This window comes from Girardinichthys multiradiatus, chromosome 11, assembly GCF_021462225.1.
Source record: "Girardinichthys multiradiatus isolate DD_20200921_A chromosome 11, DD_fGirMul_XY1, whole genome shotgun sequence".
Taxonomy (NCBI): Eukaryota; Metazoa; Chordata; class Actinopteri; order Cyprinodontiformes; family Goodeidae; genus Girardinichthys; species Girardinichthys multiradiatus.
The window spans coordinates 39,389,257-39,411,108 of record NC_061804.1 but is presented as its reverse complement, the minus strand read 5'-3'; the positions used below and the strand labels follow the sequence as shown (position 1 = coordinate 39,411,108).

At 39.5% G+C, this 21,852-nt stretch overlaps 1 protein-coding gene across 2 annotated transcripts in view; it reads right to left on the bottom strand.

Moving 5' to 3' along the window:
• Positions 1 to 21,852, bottom strand: part of uvrag (UV radiation resistance associated gene) — a 172,086-nt gene that overhangs the window by 64,910 nt on the left and 85,324 nt on the right. For both annotated transcript variants that reach the window (XM_047379500.1, XM_047379499.1), the window contains exon 13: positions 8,890 to 8,965. In XM_047379500.1, the coding sequence (XP_047235456.1) occupies positions 8,890 to 8,965 (76 nt within the window). The remainder of the gene's footprint in view (positions 1 to 8,889; positions 8,966 to 21,852) is intronic.

Below are 21,852 nucleotides of genomic sequence, written 5' to 3'. Positions count from 1 at the left end.
AATGAAAGGGATAAGATCAAAAGCATACATAGGTGTTGGAATGACCTGGTCAAAGACAAAACCTAAACCAAATTGAGAATGTGCAATAAGACTTTGAAACTGCTGTTCATAGCTCCTCTTTATTAGACTGAACTTGAGCCAAGAAGAATGAGCTACTGGAGACAAACTACAAAGTGCTACTGCAGCTCTACATGCTGTTTGAATGCAAATGTATGCCATACTTTTCAGATTTCTTCTCATCTATACTATTTGAACATTTTAAAAAAACTATTTTCCTTCTACTTCGCAATTATGTTCTGGTTTATCAAATAAAATCCCATAGAATACGTTGAATTTAGTGGTTGTAATGTTACAAATTTGAAAATGTTAAAGGTGTGTGAATACTTATGCAAGGTACTGAATGTAAAAATCGAATCATTCATTCTTCAGCAGTGCATATAGAGTTGCAAGTCTTGTACCATCTCTAGTATCCATATTATTAAAGAAAAGAAACAAAGTAATACTTGGAGACAGTTTTACATTGGGGAATTTTAACTGTCTTGACCATTTACTCTGAGGTGGAGGGCATCTGCTTAATGTTCACTTTTTCCATGTCTGTGGGTCATCTGGTTTTTATTGAAGCCCAATCACATGATCTAATGGCAGCAACAAGCTATGCCAAGACTGTCGCATCTCTTTGGTCTGAGGTCACCAGCTTTGCCCCAGAGGTGAAGAAACAAACCAAGGACCTAAAGTTTACAATAAAGCACATTGATTTGAAAATGATACTCATGCAAAAAGGAACAGGACGTGAATAGGTTTGCTTGCACTCTCCTCACCAAAACAGATGACACACACTGTATATTTCCACGTTCAGTTTTTGAAGATGGCAAACAGAGACGTGGCTTTTTGGCCAGCTCGTTTTTATTTACAAATCAAAAATTTTCTCGAACATTGGTTTCTGTGGAGGAAAAGTACAAATTTTCTTGCATGCTATCCAAACCAACTGGGTCTTATTGAAAAGGTTTAGCTTTGTAAAAACGTTTTTTGGGGTGTAAAACTCTTTGCATATCTGCAACATTAGATATCCAAATCAAACACATAGTCTTTGTCTTGTGTGCAACAATGCATACTTTTCATAAATTTACTTGATTTCTTTGCTAAAGACATGAGATGCTGAAGCTGAGATGATGAAAAGTCAAGCTTAAACATCACCCAACAATAAAATGTTTACTGCTAAAAATAAAATAAAAGCAAAACATCAAACTACAGGTCTCACTGCCAGGAGTACATAGAATCCAAATGAGACCCACAGCGTCTTACTGATAATTATTGTAATTCTAAAGGTTAAGTTAAACTTGCTCTTAAGACCTTTCCAAACAGCTTCAACAAGAATAACTCCATTGATGCAGCTCCTGTTCCGCTCGCTGCCACCTCCTTTAACCACTAACTACAGTAGGCTTCCCCATGAGTCATAGCGGTGCTTTATGGAGCCACAGTTGCCACTCTTTACTGCAGCAGGCTCTCTGACGTATGTATCAAACCACCAATATGGCATTTCGCCTGTACATCATGATACAAAGTTGCCAGAGTCTTGGGAGGCGAGAGACTGCAGCCATCTTGCCCCAGCAGACAGAATTGAAGGTGAATCCAGAGGTGACCTGGCTGTGCTGCAAATAATTTACTGTAATAAATCTTAATTCTATGTTTTACTATCCCCAAGGCCATAAAATTTCATTGTTCAAGTAACTAAGACCTAATTGTTCCCTCTTCTCAAAAACCTAGATGTTGTGTAGCATCAGTTGTCATCTAATCAGCCCCACATGCCTGTTTCACAACAACATAGCCAAGTGGATAACTTTGGGAGTAAGAGAAGTGCAGCACATGGCCCTTTTCCAGACAAAAGGCTGCTGGTTTTCCTTTGGAGTCAGCCACACTAACTTGGCTCATTTGTCTCTGCAAATGGAGGAAAGGCAGGTTTAACATTTGTGCCCCCCAGTGGAAGACTACTTCAGGCCCAGCTACAGGCCTTAGATGTAGCTGGGCCAGATTTTTAACAAACAGCAGCAGCCTGATGGTAATCATTTAACAATGAAGCTGAAAGAAAAATCACGTTGCCTTTATTGGATCATTTGTGTAAAGATGAAACGGCGTGCAGTAAAAAACATGAGTGACTTTACCAGACCCTTCAGGTTTTCTTGCATTATTACTGGAATGCACATTAAATAATTAGAGATTTGGAGAAAATCTGAGGTCTTCTTTCATTATTCAATGTTAAACAAATTACTATAGGTAGAAACATGATCTCCTAACATCCACCTCCTAGTGTGCTTCATCCAGCTTCCTCGACTGTATACTAGTATTTAGGGAAATGAAGAAAAAAGTTCAATCCAAATGAAAACTGCAGTCAATACTATCTTGGTATTCCAACCCCTCTTTAGAAAGCCTCCCCCAAAAAAGGATGCACTGACCAGAGATCTGTGGGCAATTTTTGATCTTCGGTTTTCGGAAAAAACAACTGATATAGATTCTGGCCGGTTCGGATTCCTTTTTAGGAACTATAATATAAGGAAATATCAGAATGGTATTCAAAATACTTTCTAGCCACCAGGGGTGGTCTTTCACAATATTAATAGCAGAGGTGACGTCACACTGTGTGTGAGGGAGCAGTCACTGTAAAATAGGTTACTACTTTAAAAAAAGACTAAATGATTTTGGAGTTCACTGATTAGAAAAAGATTGTACTTGTACCAATTGATCACTGATCCATTTCTCTACAGATTCATGAAAACCATGTTAAGAAAATATTTTTTTCTTTAAAAACTGGTTTGGAACAAGAACAGAGGACTTTGAAACTGCACGTTGAGTGAAAACGATCTGTATTGTGCTTTACCCAAGCTGAACTAAAATCTGACCCGCTGTGAAAGTAATTGAAGGACTACAAACCTGCAAAAGTTGGCTGAAAAGCCCTTTGCAAAGATCATCCAAAGTGGGGCGGAAAAGTATCACCTCCAGCGGGTTTTCTTTCGTTGAAAGTGACAAGTTAACCACTTTTCAGTTTTAAAATGATGACTTGTTATCACTAACATATGGAGCTGTACTGTTTATGCCGCGAAATGATGTTACTTAGTGGCAAACCTAATAACTCATTGTTAAATGGATGGACAGAGGGACACATGGAATGTACATCACTGTGCTTTAAAAGTAAGATGATATTCACCCTGTTAAAATACTGATGCTCTCATGAACTCTTTATGCATTACTGCCACTTCAGAAAAAAGAGCAGGACATGTTTTTCTCTTCTTTGATATGACTGTTGCCACAGTCCAGAAGCAATGTACAAAGACAAATTAGCCACATATTCTGTTATTGTCTGATTTTGTTAGTAGAAATAAGCTTCTGTTAGAGTTACACAAGTATGCTGCGTTTCTCTTAATCCATCCCCTCAGATTTATCTTACACAGTTATCATGCATGCCTCACATGTGCCCACCTGTGCCACAGCTGATAGTTTCCATCTGGTTTAAAAAGCCCTTAAGTAAGAATCTCTCAGCAGTCGTTCAATGAACACCGGATGAGGACGGCCTGCTGGCTGAATCTCATTTTTCATCTTTAGTAGACCAGATTCCTTCAAAGCTTCATTTTCCCACTGGTTAATAAAACTTATGTGTATTAAAGAATTGACACAAAGGTTTTCTCTTGATAACCTGAAAAGAACGTTTACCTATGGATTATGTCACCTTTCTGGCCAGGCAGCTTGGGTATTATTTTAAATTTAATTTGTGATATGACCGACGTCAGGAATATTTCTCCCGAAGTTACTTACATGTGCCTTCTATCAGCAAGCAAATTAAAGTTTCAGCAAGAGGGAGCACGCAGTCTAATGGCAACACATGGTTAAGATTCGTGAAATTGAAATCTCAGAAAGCTCAGGTCACGAGGTGTAGCTTTGATCAAAAATGGACTGGGGTGAGGAGGGAGTTAAAAGGTGGGAATAGGAATTGAGATGACTGCACACCAAATGTTCTACATATAAATCATAAGCAGTCTCAATAGATCTGACATATACAAAAAATATAAGACCCTGGGCTAAGATCAGAGTGCATTTCGACTATTATTTAAAAAGAATCTTGATTATCTCAAAGTAATAAGGATCATGCAATTATGTCACGAGGCAAAAAGTATTTAGTGCTAGAAAAAAATTCGATTTGCTTCATTCTTTTCTCTGCAAAATAAAAACCAATTTAGCTATAGGTAGGCCATATACAGTCATATTGAATCACTAAGAGTATTACTGAAAAGTTCATTTATTTCATTAATTCTGTTCACTAAAGAAAATACATTATGTAGATTAATTACACACAGACTAATATTATTAGGCCTTTTTTCTGTTGATGATTCTCTACTTACAGCTAATAAAAACACAACTTTTAAGATAAGAACATTGCATCGGACCAATAAAAAAACATTTTAATACAGAATGTGAGATTAATGAAAAGTATGTTTACTACCATCTTAAAGGGTATTTTCAAAAAGTATTTTTAATTTGACAAATACGCCTAATCTGTGACGTGTGCCTGTGATGAAAACCTAATCTAATCCTAATCTAGGTGCATAATGAAAGCCTATATTAAGATAAAGCCATGACTAAAAAAGAGAAACCCTAACACATTATCTGGATCTGATCAGATCTCATCATGCTCATCATCACCAGCTTCTATATGTTGCCAAAGTGAAACTTGAATAATCTATTAGGGGATGGCAATATAAAATATAATTGGATACCCAACAAGTATTAAGTTGAAAATAAGTAACTGGACAATGTTCTCCTTTACCGGTTCCTGACTGGCTAGTTGTAAATTGAAAATCTCATCTTTTCCAATCATTGAATGCACCATATCTAAGCTCATCTAAGCATCACAGTGACCACAACACTCCTCGTTGAAAAGTTTTTGGTGGGGAAAGAAGATAAAAAAAAAATGTCTTGCATCAGTGAGATGTTTACACTTAATGCCAGGGGAGGCACAGTTATGTATGAATTTAGATTATATTTCAAAAGTATTCACTCACCATCTTATTTATTGAATTCAGGTGTTCCCATCACTTCCATGTCTGCAGGTGTATAAAATCCAGTCCCTAAGAAGGCAGACCTTTCTACCAACATTTATTAAACAATGGGCCGGTCTTAGGAGCTAAGTAGTAAATTCCAGTAGGGTACCATGGGAAGGATGGTACCTGTACAAAAAGTCCAGATGTTAAAAAGGTCCCTGCCACTAAATATTCTACAGTTCAGTTTTATTGGTATTATACCAAAGGTCAAGAGATTTGGAGTGACAGCAACTCAGTCGCAAAGTGTTAGGCCACATAAAATCACTGAGTAGGGTCAGTGGTTGCTGAGGCGTATGATGTGCAGAGTTTGCAAACTTCCTGTGACCTTCAGATTAGGTCAAGAACAGTATGTAGAGAGCTTCATGGTAAGGGTTTCCATGGCAGAGAAGCTGTATCCAGATGTTAAATCACCAGGTGCAATAAAAAACATTGGATGTAGTGGTGTAAACCACATTACCACTGAAATCTAGTAGTGGAGACCTGATCTCTGAATTGATGAATCATGCTTCTCTGTCTAGCAAACCAAGAGACAACTCAGGGTTGGGAAGGAGAACGCTACTTGTCTGACTGCATTGAGTCATGAGGGGATGATGTTGTGGGGCTTGAACTCTGAGTGCCAGTGAAACAAAGTCTTTATTCTTCACCATACAAAGACATTTTAGATAACTTATTGCTCCCTACTTTGTGAGAAAAACTTAGTGATGGCTCCTTCCTGTTCCAACAAGGCTGCACACCATTGCTAAAAGCAAAGTCCATAAAGACGTAGATGAGGGAGTTAGTTGTGGAAAGACGATCTTGACTGAGCCCTCACAGAGTCCTGACCTCAACACAACAGCACAACATTGCGATGAATCTGACGGTTTAGTGTTTATACTGTCATTTATGTTTTATTCAGTAGGAGTGTTGGAGCCAGAGTCAACTGAAGCAAGATAGCAGGAAGGCTGAACATCTTCCAGCAAAGTTGCCCTGTTTTATCCTGCCAAGCATTTAACATCTCTGAACATGCTGGTTTTGGAAATATCGGGTGGGGTAAATTAATGTTTAGCTATTTACTCTCTACAGAGCACACACTGACACTGTTACACAGACATGGTGTAACCAGCCTCTGCTTGTAACAGATATTCACGACAGAAGGCTAGGAAATATTACACTGAATGTTGTTGATAATAGCTCTGAAAGAGGAATCGGAAATAGCCGGAATCTGTAGCAAGAGGGGATTGGCGCAGTTCAAGAATAGGTTTTGACATTTATTATGTTTAAAGATGGCAGTCTTGGATATTTGCTAGCAGCTTGTGGTCTGGTATTTCAAACTACACTACTGTAGTGGTGTGTAGTTGTTTGAAATCAGCCACCTGTTTGGGCTAATTGCCTGTTTTATTCTGAAGAGAGGCCCTTCATTTCCGCCTGAATAAGAAGGAAAATAGCAAAAGGAATGTAAATTGGTAATCGTCTGCGCAAAATGTCTCACGGTGAAAGAGAAGGTGGTCAACACATTAGATGCACTTTAATAAGCACAGCGAGGTCACAAGTTCCACAAATCACATGGCAAAACCATACCTACAAATGAATTGATGCCGCCTACCAGTGGGTTGTGTACAGTTCAAGCTTAATACATCTCATTTCTCTGATGTCCAAAAAGATTTATTAATACTCTGGAGTTTATATCCGTGCAAGAAACTGTGAGGCTGTATTTGGCTTTGTGGTCCAGTGCGCCCAGTTCCCTGCTGTTCATGCTGTTCACAGATGAATGCATACTCTGACATGTGGAAAACACTATCAATAAGTTGGCCCACAACACTGCAATTCTAAGCCTTTTTGCAGCAAATGACACTAGAGGTCAAGATCTTCAAGAGTGGGAAAAAGAGCAACCCACCTAGTGATTTCTTTTTTTGTTAAATTTTAACAGTATTTTAAAAGATATAAAATTGTTTTATCTGGGGTTATGTTTCAATGTATATGGTAGTTTTAGAAAGTCACAATTAAAATATTTCTTGGTCTTGAGGTTCAAGGTGTTTTTATTAGTGATCCAGCAAAGAACATTGTTAATCATCATGACAGATTATGGTTAGATTGTATCTTTTACCTTACATCTTATTTTATTTGGACGTTTAAAGATAAAATAGATGTAAATGCAACAAAATAAAAGTTATTTTATTATTAGGTGCGTAATGTATGAGGAGCAAGATAACTGCTTTAGGATCTTGGGAATTATTTATATCAAAGAGCCCAAAATGACCAAATGTGTGTCTTTAACGCCACTGAAATGCAAGGCTAATGTACGATAATGTGATGGGGCACTAGTGCCAAGTTCACAGTATTCAGCTGGTACTGAAGTTGGGAAAGTCAGGTAAGAACCTCTCAGTAAACTGTAATGCCCCTTTTCCACTGGCTTGTTTTAGCCGGCGCGGCTCGGCTTGGCACCACTCGGTTTCGCTCTACCCGGTACGGTTTCAGTTGTGTTTCCACTGACCCCCCAACAGCTGAAGCTATGGCGATTGAAGCCCCGCCTCCAGCCATGAGTGTAGTGCGATGTGTTGCTGTTAACGTTACTGTGTTACATTGTCACATTAAAGTAACATGCGTGAAATGATAAAAAAAATAAAAAATAATAAAAACATAAACAAACTAAATACTAATAACGTTTGTATTAATGTATATGCAAGAATGTCTTATTTATGCACTTATGTCTAAAATGATCCACTGGGAGAATTATCTGGACCACAGCCCAGCCAGAACTTACAAAATAAGTCTCAGGGGTTCTGATTTGAGGGGGTTGCTGCAGGAGGAGCAGAAAGGAGAGATGCTGCTGTCTGGATAGTGGGCTTGATGAGGACGTTTTGTCTTATCCATGGCAATTACGAGGACAAGGACTTAAAAATGCAAAACTGCGGACTTTTGACCTTTTGAAGTTAGTTTTACGTTGGATATTGCATATTCGTGCTCCGCTGATTCAGCGGGCTTGTCCTCCTGTTTGGTCCAATGCAAGCAGTCTGATTACGGGCAGCTGCTCTCTGCCTGCTCCCTCCTCCTGCAGACGCTGGTTCGCTAAAGGACCGTAAATAAATGTCCGAACCAAACACGTTGTTTTATGGTGGTATTGTTTTGTGTGTTTTGGGGGAATTGTTTGTGCCTCTGATCAGCTGATTTTATGTGTGATCAGCTGGTTTAGGATGTTATTAAATACAGCTCTCTGCCTGCGTGTAATTCAGAAAGGTAATTTGTCCTTTTTCTTTTCTGTCAGCCTTCAGGTATGGTTTATGATATGTAAATGGTAAAATTACATGCTTGACCTGCTCCGGCCACTGTAGTCCTTGATATTATTGTAGTTCCTCTTGAGTTTTATTAACTTTTCCCTGCACTGTCTCAACGAAAACCTTCTCATTTCTCCTCCTCCCATGTCCAATCAGTGAAAAGCAGTCTGTTCACGTCACATGAAGTCCCTCCTCAGCTCCTGTTGTATCTGCTCAGGAGCAGGGACCAAAAAATAAATACCGGTATGGAAAAAACTAACGGAAACGCTTGCAAAGCGAGCCGGGTGGAGTCAAGTAGGGCCAAATCGAGCCAGTGGAAAACGGGCATAAGATGCAGGTGGCAACTTCCAATTGAAACAATGAATAAAAATACAACTGTGTCCACTGGAGAGTATTTCATTTGTGTTTAATTGACCCAATAAAACAAGTTTGTAATGACGTATAAATGACGTCTTGAGAAAATGTATTTTCATATTTCTGTATAAATATTTTCACATTAACTTCACACATTAGTGGTAATTATGTTAAGTAGATGTGTTTTCATTCCTTACCTGGGCAATGTTCTTGTTTAGTAAGTAGACACCATATTCAAAGTGAAAGCGCTCTCCTCTGGGGTACAAAGGGAATCTGTAAAGGACAGAAGGACATTTAGGGTAAGAGGAATATGCGATTTACTGTTTGTGATCCATTTGGAGAAGACAATTCTAAGGCTCAGTCTTATCAATAAAACACTCAATGAGCGATTGTCTTTTGAAAGCTGACATGCCTCAACTGAAGGTTTTCAAACGTGTGAAATCAGTACAGAAACAAACTGAAGCCAATCTTTAACTTTAATATGTCCACTCTGTACTGTGGAAACTAAACCTTCCTTCCAGTTCATTTCATTTTTTTTTTGGTCAGCAAAATTCAGAACAGAAATGCTCATCATCCAAAAAGAAATAACGAAGTTATAGCATAAAAGACTTGACATATGATCTGTAAATGTTGGTTCATGGCAGGATTAAAATGTCTTCAGCCTGACATGTGACATTAGGCTCCTTGAGTTAAAGTTTCTTACATATTAAAAGAAGATCACAGACATAATTGCTACGTTAACTTGATTTGTATTAGACGGGGGCTTTAACACCTGTAAGACAACTTAAGTACTATAGTACTGTATTTCTACAACTATGGTGGTTTATCATAAGACCATCAGTGTGGAATGAACACAAAGTAAATTGGCCAATTTTTCCCTGTCTGCTCTGATCGGTAATCGGCAGATCAAATACAAAAAAAGATTTTAAAAAGATTTTTTTTCCTACTCACTAAATGGACCAAAACGTAGAACTCCCACCACTTCAGTCTAAAATGTATCAACCAATATATTTTTTCAGAATTTTAAAGGACATATGCTATAAATGTTAATTTTGCAATTCCTTCATTTTCTGCTGGATTCAAAACAACTACCTCTACACATTAATTCTCCTCTATGTGTTGTAATTCTTAGAAAAAAAATGGAACCTGCAGCTCAGACCCGGAAAAAAGTTTAGGCATTATTTTAACGGAGTGATTAAAAATATATCCATGGATTTATGTGTTTGCAAATTTGCAAGGATGTCCTGTGAACACATGCTGAAATATGTGGTCATGCAGCCTGCAGAGTTTACAGTCTGTGACAAAATACAAAAGGCTTGGTCTGGACCCATGATCTCAACCTAGACATGCCCAGTCAGCACCGTGCTTTATTGAAACATCAAACAGGAGTGGAGGAGTCCATGCAGCATGTCCTTCCACCTCCAAGCAGGAACAAAGGGAACTTTTGCTTCCAGCATGATAGGAAAGTCCCATCAGTGCCAGCCAGATGCCTCAGTTAGGGCAGAGATTGCCCTGCCTGTTTGGGTGGTGCAGTGAGGAGTGGACACTGACATGTGAGAAGAAGGTTTGCTGTGTAACCAGGGGCAAAAGGCTGGACTCATCCCTTTCTGTCCTCATTAGCTAATTTCAGCTGCTATAAACTTATCATGACAACAGAATACAACACCACATTTAAACTGGCCATTAGTTCTTCATAGGACAGCCTGTTGCTATGAGCAACACGTGTACACTGTTAACTATGCGTGAACTTAGCAGCCATGGGTCAATATGAAGGTTTACCAAGGTTCTAAAAAACAACATTGTTGGTCACACCCCTTCTACAGTTTAAAGATGATAGAAAAAGTGCCAGAGTGACCAAAGGATTCTCCAGCTGTATGGACAACAGAGAAACACGGCCCAGTCCATCCCCCACATGTTGCTGCAGACTGCTGGTCAGCTGGATGCAAAAGGCCAGAACTCTTTTCTCATGCTACAAGACAAACCCTTGCTGTTTGGAAATACTTCTGGTCGGGAAAAACACAGACAGTCTACCTGAAAAGCTGTTTTAAATCAAAGCAATTAGATAATTTTCTAAATTTTTCTTTTAAATTTGTGTGTAAATAACATGAGATCACGATTATCATAGGTTATATTGACCCATGCCTACTTCAGTTGTGTGAAATGGTTCACACATGCATGCAATGTATGCAGCAGAATAAGAGCATCTGGCATGCATCCTCCCTTCCTGAGGAACAAGGTCTCAGATTTTATTTTTCAATTCCTCAGTAGAAGAAGATAACTGGGACCAATAAGAATATTGGGCAACTGTATATTACAGCAGAAAATACAGTTCCTCTATAATGGACTCTGTCAACTGACATCACATCAATAACATTATAGAGGTTAGGATGTGTCTATGGCAGATTACTGCATGACCATGATGCTCTTAAACCACAGATCTTCAGTTTTATCCACATTGTAGCATTTATAACATTAACATAGCTCAAATGCCTTTCTTTTATTTGGCTTTACTTGTGGTCTCCCCGTTTTCTTATCTCAGTTGCTGTCTTGAGATCTTAGAAACGTGCAGCAGTGATGGCTGTGAACACCTCATCACTCACGCTGCACACTGCGGCTCTGGGAATTTTAAAAGGTAAATCCTGAACAGATGGGGATCATTGATTGAACCCTAACAGGAAGTTGCTGTAAAGTCTGGCTGAGTAAAAAGTGGGACGACGTAGCCTGGAGGGAACACAACCATTTTAGTTGTTCATCCTCCGTATCCCTGACATGCAGCCAGGGCTCCTCAGAGAAAGTGACATGCCAAAGGTCATATCAGAGGACTAAGAAAGAACCACCAGAGAGGAAGAAAAACAGGACTTCCCTTTGCTCCACTACAATTTCCCTGTGAATAGATAGGATTTGATTGCTGATGTACATGTATGAAAAGGAAAACAGAGGCACTTCCAAAATACACACACACACACACACACGCAGATGTAAAGTCATGAACACACAGGTTCAGTCACGGCACAGTGATTAATGACCGCTGTCCGCCACGTCTGAAATCACACTGGAGAGACTCCGGTTCACCAAGCACTAGGAATTCCTCTCGGGACATACACTAAAGTCAAATATATCATTACACGGGCAGGGGGCGGGGGTTATGGGAGGGAAGGAGCTACCACAGGAGAATATCATTCATGTTGTTGCACATCAACCTGATTTTATTTACCAGCAATTATTTTCGGTCCTATTCATTGTGCAAATATAACCTAGAGTGACAGCAGAGTCACTGTTGTCATATTTTGATTTTTAAAATTCTCCTCTGTTGTGGAAAGATCTGGTCTGCAGGCAGTACCAGCACCATCCTCTTCCTCCGCCATGCCTTTGTTGTATGCGCAGAATGTGGTTTCTGTACTGTTAAAAGCATGGAAATGATGTCCTGTTAAAAGCAGTGTGCATTGCTCTAAGAGCTCAAAAACATTTCTGAATTAATTAAACACATGGCTTTCATTTCTTTTAAATTAAATCTGGAATACTGATTCGTCTGACCACAGTCCACGTTTCCACTGTGATGGTCCATCCCAGGATCCTCAAACTCAGAGACGTTGATGCCAACTCTGGAAAAAGGCTGACACAAAGCTTCTTATTTGCACAGTAAAGTTTAAAGTGGCATCTGTGATTGTTATTGTGTTGTATTAAATACGAAATGTTTCCAAATGCATTGCCCATGAGATCTTATCAGCTACGGATGAATGACAGATCGTGCTGTAAACCCTTCAGAGATTGAGATCATATACATCCATCTTGTCTTAATTGCCTAAAGCCAGTGTTTACCATAAAATGATGTTTAGAAAATCCCTCAAATCTTTTCTCAAAAATGTGTGCACAAACTAGAGGCAATCTGCATCTTTAGTATTGAAATATTAAGAGGTTGTAGATGTTGCTTTTGTGCCAAATCATGGATAATACCACCCTTACTTGCCATTATTAAACACTCTTAGCACTAGTCCAGACATACATTGTTCATACTTTGTCGCAATGTGCCAAGTTGCTTGTTGGACAGGCAGAAATAAAAAAATTTAAAAAACATACACGCACTTTTAAGAAGCGGTTCGTGGCTATTAAACTATACCCGCTATTAAAAAACCTCAGATCAGCGGTGTTTTGATCTGAATTCCCCATTTTAAACACATCATGGACACCATTGTTTAGGTGGGACAGTACTCCAGCAGGAAGAGGAACTACTCAGCATCAAGAGACATTAGCTATATAAACTGCCCAATAAAGTGAAGATGCACACAAAAACAAATAAAGAGTTCTGGGTAAAAGAATGTTCAAGAGCCGATTATCCAAACGTCTTTTGCTGCAGTTATCTAAAAGTGAGATATACCATCCTGCTCACTGTGTGTGATGACAAGTTAGGCCCTGTCCCAATACTCGCAATTCCACCCTTGTGTCCCTCAGTTGCGCATTCCCATTGATAGGTTCGAGTGCGTAGTGTGTCCCAATTCTCCAGAGTGGTCTTTCGCCCTGGCCCCTTTGTGCTCTCGATCCATACTTCAGCTAAGCATGCATCTAAGCGGTCTTCGCAGAAGTACACTGCTCAAAGAAAATAAAGGGAACACTTAAGCAACACAATATAATTCTAAGTAAATCAAACTTCTGTGAAATCAAACTGTCCACTTAGGAAGCAACACTGATTGTACAATCAATTTCACATGTTGTTGTTCAAATGGAATAGACAACAGGGGGAAATCTTTGGTGATTAGCAAGACACACTCAATAAAGGAGTGGTTCTGCAGGTGGGGACCACAGACCACTTCTCAGTACCTATGCTTTCTGGCTGATGTTTTGGTCACTTTTGAATGTTGGTGGTGCTTTCACACTCGTGGTAGCATGAGACGGACTCTACAACCCACACAAGTGGCTTAGGTAGTGCAGCTCATCCAGGATGGCACATCAATGTGAGCTGTGGCAAGAAGGTTTGCTGTGTCTGTCAGCGTAGTGTCCAGAGCCTGGAGGCGTAAACCAGGAGACAGGCCAGTACACCAGGAGATGTGGAGGAGGCCGTAGGAGGGCAACAACCCAGCAGCAGGACCACTACCTCCGCCATTGTGCAAGGAGGAACAGGAGGAGCACTGCCAGAGCCCTGCAAAATGACCTCTAGCAGGCCACAAATGTGCATGTGTCTGCACAAACAGTTAGAAACTGACTCCATGAGGATGGTATGAGGGCCTGACGTCCACAAATAGGGATTGTGCTCACAGCCCAACACCGTGCAGGACGCTTGGCATTTGCCAGAGAACACCAGGATTGGCAAATTCGCCGCTGGCGCCCTGTGGTCTTCACTAATGAAGGCAGGTTCACACTGAGCACATGTGACAGACGTGACAGAGTCTGGAGACACCGTGGAGAGCGATCTGCTGCCTGCAACATCCTTCAGCATGACCGGTTTGGCAGTGGGTCAGTAATGGTGTGGGGCGGCATTTCTTTGGAAATGTGCTCCATGTGCTCGCCAGAGGTAGCCTGACTGCCATTAGGTACAGTGATTAGATCCTCAGACCCCTTGTGAGACCATATGCTGGTGCGGTTGGCACTGGGGTCCTCCTAATGTTGGACAATGCTAGACCTCATGTGGCTGGAGTGTGTCAGCAGTTCCTGCAAGATGAAGACATTGAAGCTTCGGACTGGCCCGCCCGTTCCCCAGACCTGAATCTGATTGAGCACATCTGGGAAATCATGTCTCGCTCCATCCACCAACGTCACGTTGCACCACAGACTGTCCAGGTGTTGGTGGATGCTTTAGTCCAGGTCTGGGAGGAGATCCCTCAGGAGACCATCCACCATCTCATCAGGAGCATGCCCAGGTGTTGTAGGGAGGTCATACAGGCACATGGAGGTCACACACAATACTGAGCCTCATTTTGACTTGTTTTAAGGACATTACATCAAAGTTGGATCAGCCTGTAGTGTGTTTTTCCACTTTAATTTGTGTGTGACTCCAAATCCAGGCCTCCATTGGTTAATAAATTTGATTTCCATTGATGATTTTTGTGTGATTTTGTTGTCAGCACATTCAACTTTATACAGAACAAAGTATTCAATGAGAATATTTAATTCATTCAGATCTAGGATGTGTTATTTGAGTGTTCCCTTTATTTTCTTGAGCAGTGTATATTACCCACAATTTATAGCTGCAGGTGACATTTTGAGCAAAAAACAATCACAACATCAATGTAATCAACCATCAAATCAGAATATTTAGAACTGCGTAAACTTTAGACAGTAAGCCGACAATATATTTGTTTTACTGGTTTTCCAGGCTTAACACCGGCTTCAGGGTGATTCTGGGCAGTCAGTAGGCCATAACATTGAAATTACCTTTCAAACAAACACTGGCACTGCGACTAGAGTCTGGTGTATATGTCTCCTTCGGTTCCTACACTTACTTAAAAACAATTGCTTGTTGCAGTTTTAAAATATTTTTCTTAGCACCAAGACTGCAAAAACAGCGACGTCTCCCGCCATTTGTGATGACGCAGTTATGGCGCAGAGGTGCAAGTCAATGACGTAACCCCTACTCTCACAATTCTCCAATTTTGCAAGCTTGTAACCTGTGCACTTGAACCCCTACATGCACTTTTACAAAGTACACACTTCATAGAGGGGCGTAGGGTTTAGTGTGGGTCCTGGGACAGGGCCATCGGGTGCTCTGTGTCACGTGATATTTATACCTCAGGGAAACAACGTTGTGGATTGCTAATTCGAAGTAACTCAGATCAACTTTAAAAGTTAAAACAAACATTTAAAAGATGTATCAGTCGCATGTATTTTACGGAGATTGTCAGGAGGACTCATATTTGTGTGATTTTATCAAAATCTTTCTCAAAATGGATTGTCTGATTTAAAAAGCTTTTAAAACCTTTTGTTGTGGCATTATCTCTCTGTATTAATAGAGGAATTTCTTATTAGGCTTTTTACACTTCTGTAACTTCTTTACTTAGGGAAGGACAGCTTTGGCTGTTGCTTCTGCTATGACAGTAAAGATTTTTAGTAGTTTACGTCTGGGAGAGATATAAAAGCAGAGGAAGAGGAGATGAAGACCTTTTTTACAATCACTTATCCAGGAACAAAAGTCAAACAGTCCACTATGCTGAACAGGATGAAATAAATTACATTCCTAGTGGACAGGACCAAATCATTACCATGTCTGTCCATTAGTATGGAATCTCCAGGATAAACGGACACAATGCAGAGACTCACCACAAACTTGGAGGAGCCCAGTTCATGGTGGTTGTAAATTAGTGTGACTATTTTGTTTCCTGCTTTTCCTGTCCAATCTACACAGCTTGTTGTTTAATTTTGTTGTGATCTACTCAGTCCTAACATATATCTACATTTCCCAACAGTTTCCTCCGTCGGCACGTCTCTCGTCTGCTCCACACTCTGATAAAGTGAGGCGTAGCGACTAACACTGCAAACTCAGTATGACAGGCGCCATAATCAACACACCCACTCACTTTAGGGTCCACTCAAAAAGGCTGATTAGTGAAACATGAAATCTGCTTTCATTTATCTTATATTTGACTCGGCATGGAGCAGATGGGAAGATGAAAAAAAGAAACGACAGTGATTTGAGAACAAAAAAATATTCTGTCACTTTTCCTCCCCTCCTCTCTGCTTCTCATTTCCTGTCAGAACCACTGCCACAGGACAGTTAATGCGCGAGAGACACAAATATGTAATTAATAAGAAGCATGCAGCTTTGACATGGTAAAATAAGACAAAAGCAGCACCTCGTAGGAAAGTCCCTTGACTTTATGGGTGAAAGAATAAACGCCCACGGGTCTGCCAACCTCTTAACTGCAGGCTCTAGACAACAGTTATCCTCACAGACAGCCTCGTTAAAAGGAGGGAGCAACCAATAAACAAGTAGCTTCAATGATAAGATGAAGCCAAAGGACATACCCTGCTCCCTCTTCCTGTCAATGTCCTTTTAAAACTCCTCCTTACCTCTGTCTGTTATTTCTGGCAAGGGAGATTTTAGTTGCTGGCTGAGTTATGTCTTTCATCTCTGGTTAATTGAGCATCACCGTCTCCACTGTGGCCACGGGCTGCACCTCGGGGGCTTGCTGGCAGGTGTCAGCAGCACAAGATGTCTTTTAAAGCCTCCAGTTAACTCAACATATTTGTTGGCTTGTTGTGCAAAGAGCAAAAAAAAAGATATTATAATGAAACAGGCTTTATAACAGCCTGCTGCTTTGTAGGCACATCCTCTTTTAAACAAACAAATCTTTTTAACGCCTTAGAAGGCCAAAATGGTGGGCAAAGAGTCCGTTTTCGCTGTTTTTTCCAAAAACAAAATGACACCATATTGGGTCCCACCACCAAATCAATAAATTCTGGTGCTCCAATCACTTCCTTGGCTGCAGGTGTATAAAGTTTGGTGTGGATAAACTTGACTGCCCTGCACAGCGTCCTGACCTCAACCTTCTTTAACACCTTTGGGATGAATTAGATTGGAGGCTGAAACTCTGGTTTCCTAATCTAACTAATAAGCACACTCCTGAACCTTGAGGAAGATGTTTACAGAACAGTTATAGTTGCTATTGCTGGCAATAGTGGCTTCATTCCAATTGGAGCTTATAGATTAAGAATAGGATGTCATCAAGGTTCATGTACGTGTAAATGTCGGCAATTACTTTTGGCAATATAGTGTGTCATTTTGACTTAAAACAACAAGGCCAAAGAATGGCAGCTTTACAGCGCAGGTCTATTGTAGCATTTTCTAGTATATTGGATTCTTCTTTGTTTCCATTGGGGTTTATTATATTGAGTGGAGGAGTTTAAAGAAGGACACAGTGATGTGGGTGGGTGGCCGACCTCTGTTAAACTGTGCTTTACAAGAATACATGGGAATGCTTCCAGCGATTGAATGACCTGCTCTAATGTATACAAAGGCAGAGGTCACCACATGTGTTGGCTTGCTTGCTTAGACATTTTAATTAATAGTCCACGTGTGCAAAATAAAAAGAAACTGTTTGGGGAAAAGAAAGCATATCCTATTTTTAATAGGGGTGGGTTTTGGGGTTTTGTTTTGGGGCCATATATCATTTTAGTTTGAGTTAAGAAAAAAAACTGTTACAATGTTTTAAACTCTAATGGCTGCAATCTACAGTAAATTAAAGTGTCCTGTAACTTTCAATATCTTAGAAATGGTTACGTTAAGCACCTGTCAGCAAATGCTGTTTTAATGAGTACCTGTTTGCTAAAGACCCCAGCATAATCACTCTGCCATCCTTGGTCTGTGCCGTTAAAGTGTCTCCTGAGTCGTGCGGTAGCTGCTCGCTCTGTCATGCTGGGTTTTCATCTCAGCTCTTAAGATTATCCAGTAGCCCCAGCTCCCAAACCCACAGTCATTTTCTCTTTGCATTTGTTTTCCTCATTTGTTTGAAAGCACGCATGAGACTGTAGAAGGGAAGTGCATTCTGAACCCCATCTTTAATAGTATAAACCAAGACCTCAGTCAATGTGGACCATAATACTCATATTAACCATCAGAATATTATGTCACCACATATTAAATTGTTTCAACATCTATTATAAGCAGGATGGAATATAAATATTTCTTATGTGGCTAATATTCACAATTAATGTTTTAAAATATGTTACTAGCCAAGTTATCAGTCTTTTCAAACACGGATTAAACATGCTACTATTAGCCTCACACCTCCACAAACTGGCATGAAAACACTGTCAGCAGGAGGAAGACATGTGTTTACTGACAACTGTAGTTATATGCCTCGAGTTAGATATATGTGTAAACTAAAATAATGACGCAATAAACATTTTGGATCACAAAAAATTGTTGAAGAATTCCTAATGGAGCTAACCAGTGTTAATGTAGCATATTATGGCAGAAATTCTGATTGGGACAAAATCTTTCGATAAAAATGGAGATTACAGGATCCAGAATATTACTGGTGAGTACTCACCGTACACCCCATAAAAGATAAAGAATGGTTATACTGATCTAGTGAGAGCCAAATAAAAAATAAAAAAAACCTATCACTGATTTGAATGTTTACCAAATGATGCCCAAATCTGACCATTACATGTTTGTGCTCAACCTTTTTCAGAGAGTTTTTTCTTAGTCTGGCTGGTGTGACAGCCATCACTAAACAGACGTGTCAGCAGCCTCTGTCATGTTTTATTATGCATGTATCAGTCAATGATTTAATGACACATCGTTATTATGTAAACCAATCACAAAGCTATTAAAAATAGACTGTGCAAAGACAAGCATAGGAGAAAAGGTCTTGGTTTTCATTCTGTAGCCGTTGGGTACACCACTGGTCAAAAGTTTTATATCCACTTTCTAATTTAATGGGTTTTTTATGTTCATGACTATTTACATTACAAGTAGATTCTCACTGAAGGCATCAAAACTGTGAATGAACACATATGAAATTATGTAGCAAACAAAAAATGATAAAATAACTATATATTTTTTATATTTAAATTCCTTAAAGAAACATCCCTTTGCTGTGATGACTGAAATAATTGGCCGTCTCTCAATGAACCTCTGGGAAGTTTTTTCAAGACTCTTTGGAAAACCATTTCAGGTGACCACCTCATGAAGTTCATGGAGAGAATGCTAAGAGATCAAAGCAGACATCAAAGCAAAGGGTGGCTATTTTGAAGAATCTAAAATATTAAAATGTTAAGAGTTGTTTCACACTTTTTTATGTACTATATAATTCTATGTGGGTTCATTCACAGCTTTGTTGCCTTTGGGGAGAATCTACAATGTAAATATTCATGAAAATAAAGAGACCCATTAAGTTGGAAAGTGAAAAACAATCTAGAAAACTGGTGTTGCGTTTTTGGCAGTTCTACAGAAAAGTTAAAGGTTAATTTTGAAAGTATGATTTATTCTCTTTAAAGAAAACATTTCTTCACTAAATTGAGTAACTGCATCCTCTAATTATTCCTTTAACTCCGATGTTGCAATTAGGTTCAGAGATATGAGGTGACCTACTGACACCTATAATGACAAACGTGTTGATTTCAATTATGGGGGCACCGGTCAATCCGCCCTGATTTCCTTAATTTTGGGTGATTGGCAATCGGCAAATACTTGCATATGAAACCAATCTTATCCACCGATCATATCTACCTCCCCAAAGGTCTGAAAAAGTGAAAAATGAAAGACTAAAAGACAAAAAATATTTTTTTAGTTTAGTTAATTTAGTAGTTTGGAAAGCAATGTTCTAAACCTTCGGCAGGTCAGGCTTTTTAAAGATCAGTGATCAGTTATCGTTCAGAAAACTGCAATCTGTGCACTCCTAATTTTAATCAGACTTTATTGAGAGCTTTTCATGCAATAAAATGTTACACAGGGTGCTTTTACAAACACTTATGAAGATACAGAAATAAATACAAGTAATCAAACTATCTCAACCATTTAATCATTGTTTTCTCTCCGTTTCGAGAATATGAAATATTATACTAGAATATTAGACAGGCAACTGACTTTACTCCACAGCATCTCTCAGAAGGCTATTGAACACAGATGCTTCTTGTTATCTTTTTTAATGAAGAATCGATGAAGCTTGCTTGACTAAGCTACACAACAGCAGGACTTCCAAGATGAAGGGCTGCTTATATAACAACCCTGTCAACCTAGTGAAGACGTCCTTACGTTTTCTGAGCTATTATAAACATACCTCTACTGCCATTGTCCTGGAGCGATTTGGCAGAGAACCTCAAAAGAGTAAACAGTCTGACCAGTCCCGGACTGCCTTTGTAGTTGACATATAGTGCTAAATCATGGACCATTTTCAAATTTGATTTAAATCAACTGGCTCCAGAGCTGATTGCGTCGTTTATCTCTCATATGGAGAATAAAGCAACTATGCAACTGCACCACTGCTTAACACGTGCACATCACCATTAAAAAACAAATGATGGGATCTATTTCTATGTGCCTCTGAAGAATGCAGAAGGTTTTTATAGTGTATATTGAACATGGATGAACATATGGTTGATTCATTTTCTAACGGAACTTTATACAATATGGAATATCATTGGAAGCTAAACATTCATGTTAATTACACATGTTGAAAGAAAGAGAAGGAAAATGTTTCTCATTAAACTAAATGTACTTGCACTGATCTACATGATACAACACTGGTCTCATCTACAGATAAAACTAAACAAACTTGCATAGATTTAAACCACATGCAAATAATGTTTAGAATACCCAGCATGTGTTTGTGATTTGATTCAACTAATTGAGCTAAATGAGAGAACCAGCTAGACTCTACATTATCTGCAACTGTTTCCCTCAGTAAAGCTTGGAACATTAAATTCACCTGTGTACCATACAGCTTTTTCTTGTCAATTTAAGTAACAATTTCTTTATACATACATACATACATACACACTGTATGGTGTCTTATTGTGAGGTCATTTGGGCTTTTATCCAGCACATTATAATGTTCAACTGATGCTTTAAAGTGCCAAAGAAAGCCAAGATGGTATCATACTAGGAGGTGAAAATAATGTAGGCCTCTGACAATCGTCACCTGTTGGCAACAACAAACAGCATCTTCTGGCATAACAAAAAGTCACTTCCTTGTTTTCTGATTTTTGAAACTCTAAACCACAATAACTCACAACGATCTTATCGTCGTGCACTGCCTGAATATTGTGTGCATGTCTAATATATACATAAGCATGAATCTAATAGTTTTGATTATTGACACGTTTCTATTGCTCTGGGAAAACAGATTCAAGAGAAGCAGAATGGCTTTTGTCCTGGCTGTAAAACAGAGGACTGGATATTCACCCTGGCAGAGATACTGAAGGGGTCATGGACGTTTGGCCGTCACGCCCACATGTGTTCTGGGGATGTAAAGAAGCAATACAACCGTGTCCCTCGAGGTATTTTGTGGGGTATGTTGATGGAGCATGGGTTGTCAGGATGCTTTTAAAGGCTATCCGGTCTTTGTATACCCAAAGCAAGAGGTGTGTCCACATTCTTGGCACTAAGTCAAGCTTGTTCCCAATGCAGGCCGGATTCCACAAACACCGTTCCTCATCTCTGATCCTGTCTGTGATAAATATGGATATGATCTTAAGGAGTAGTCGTAGACCAGTTTGTGTCCACC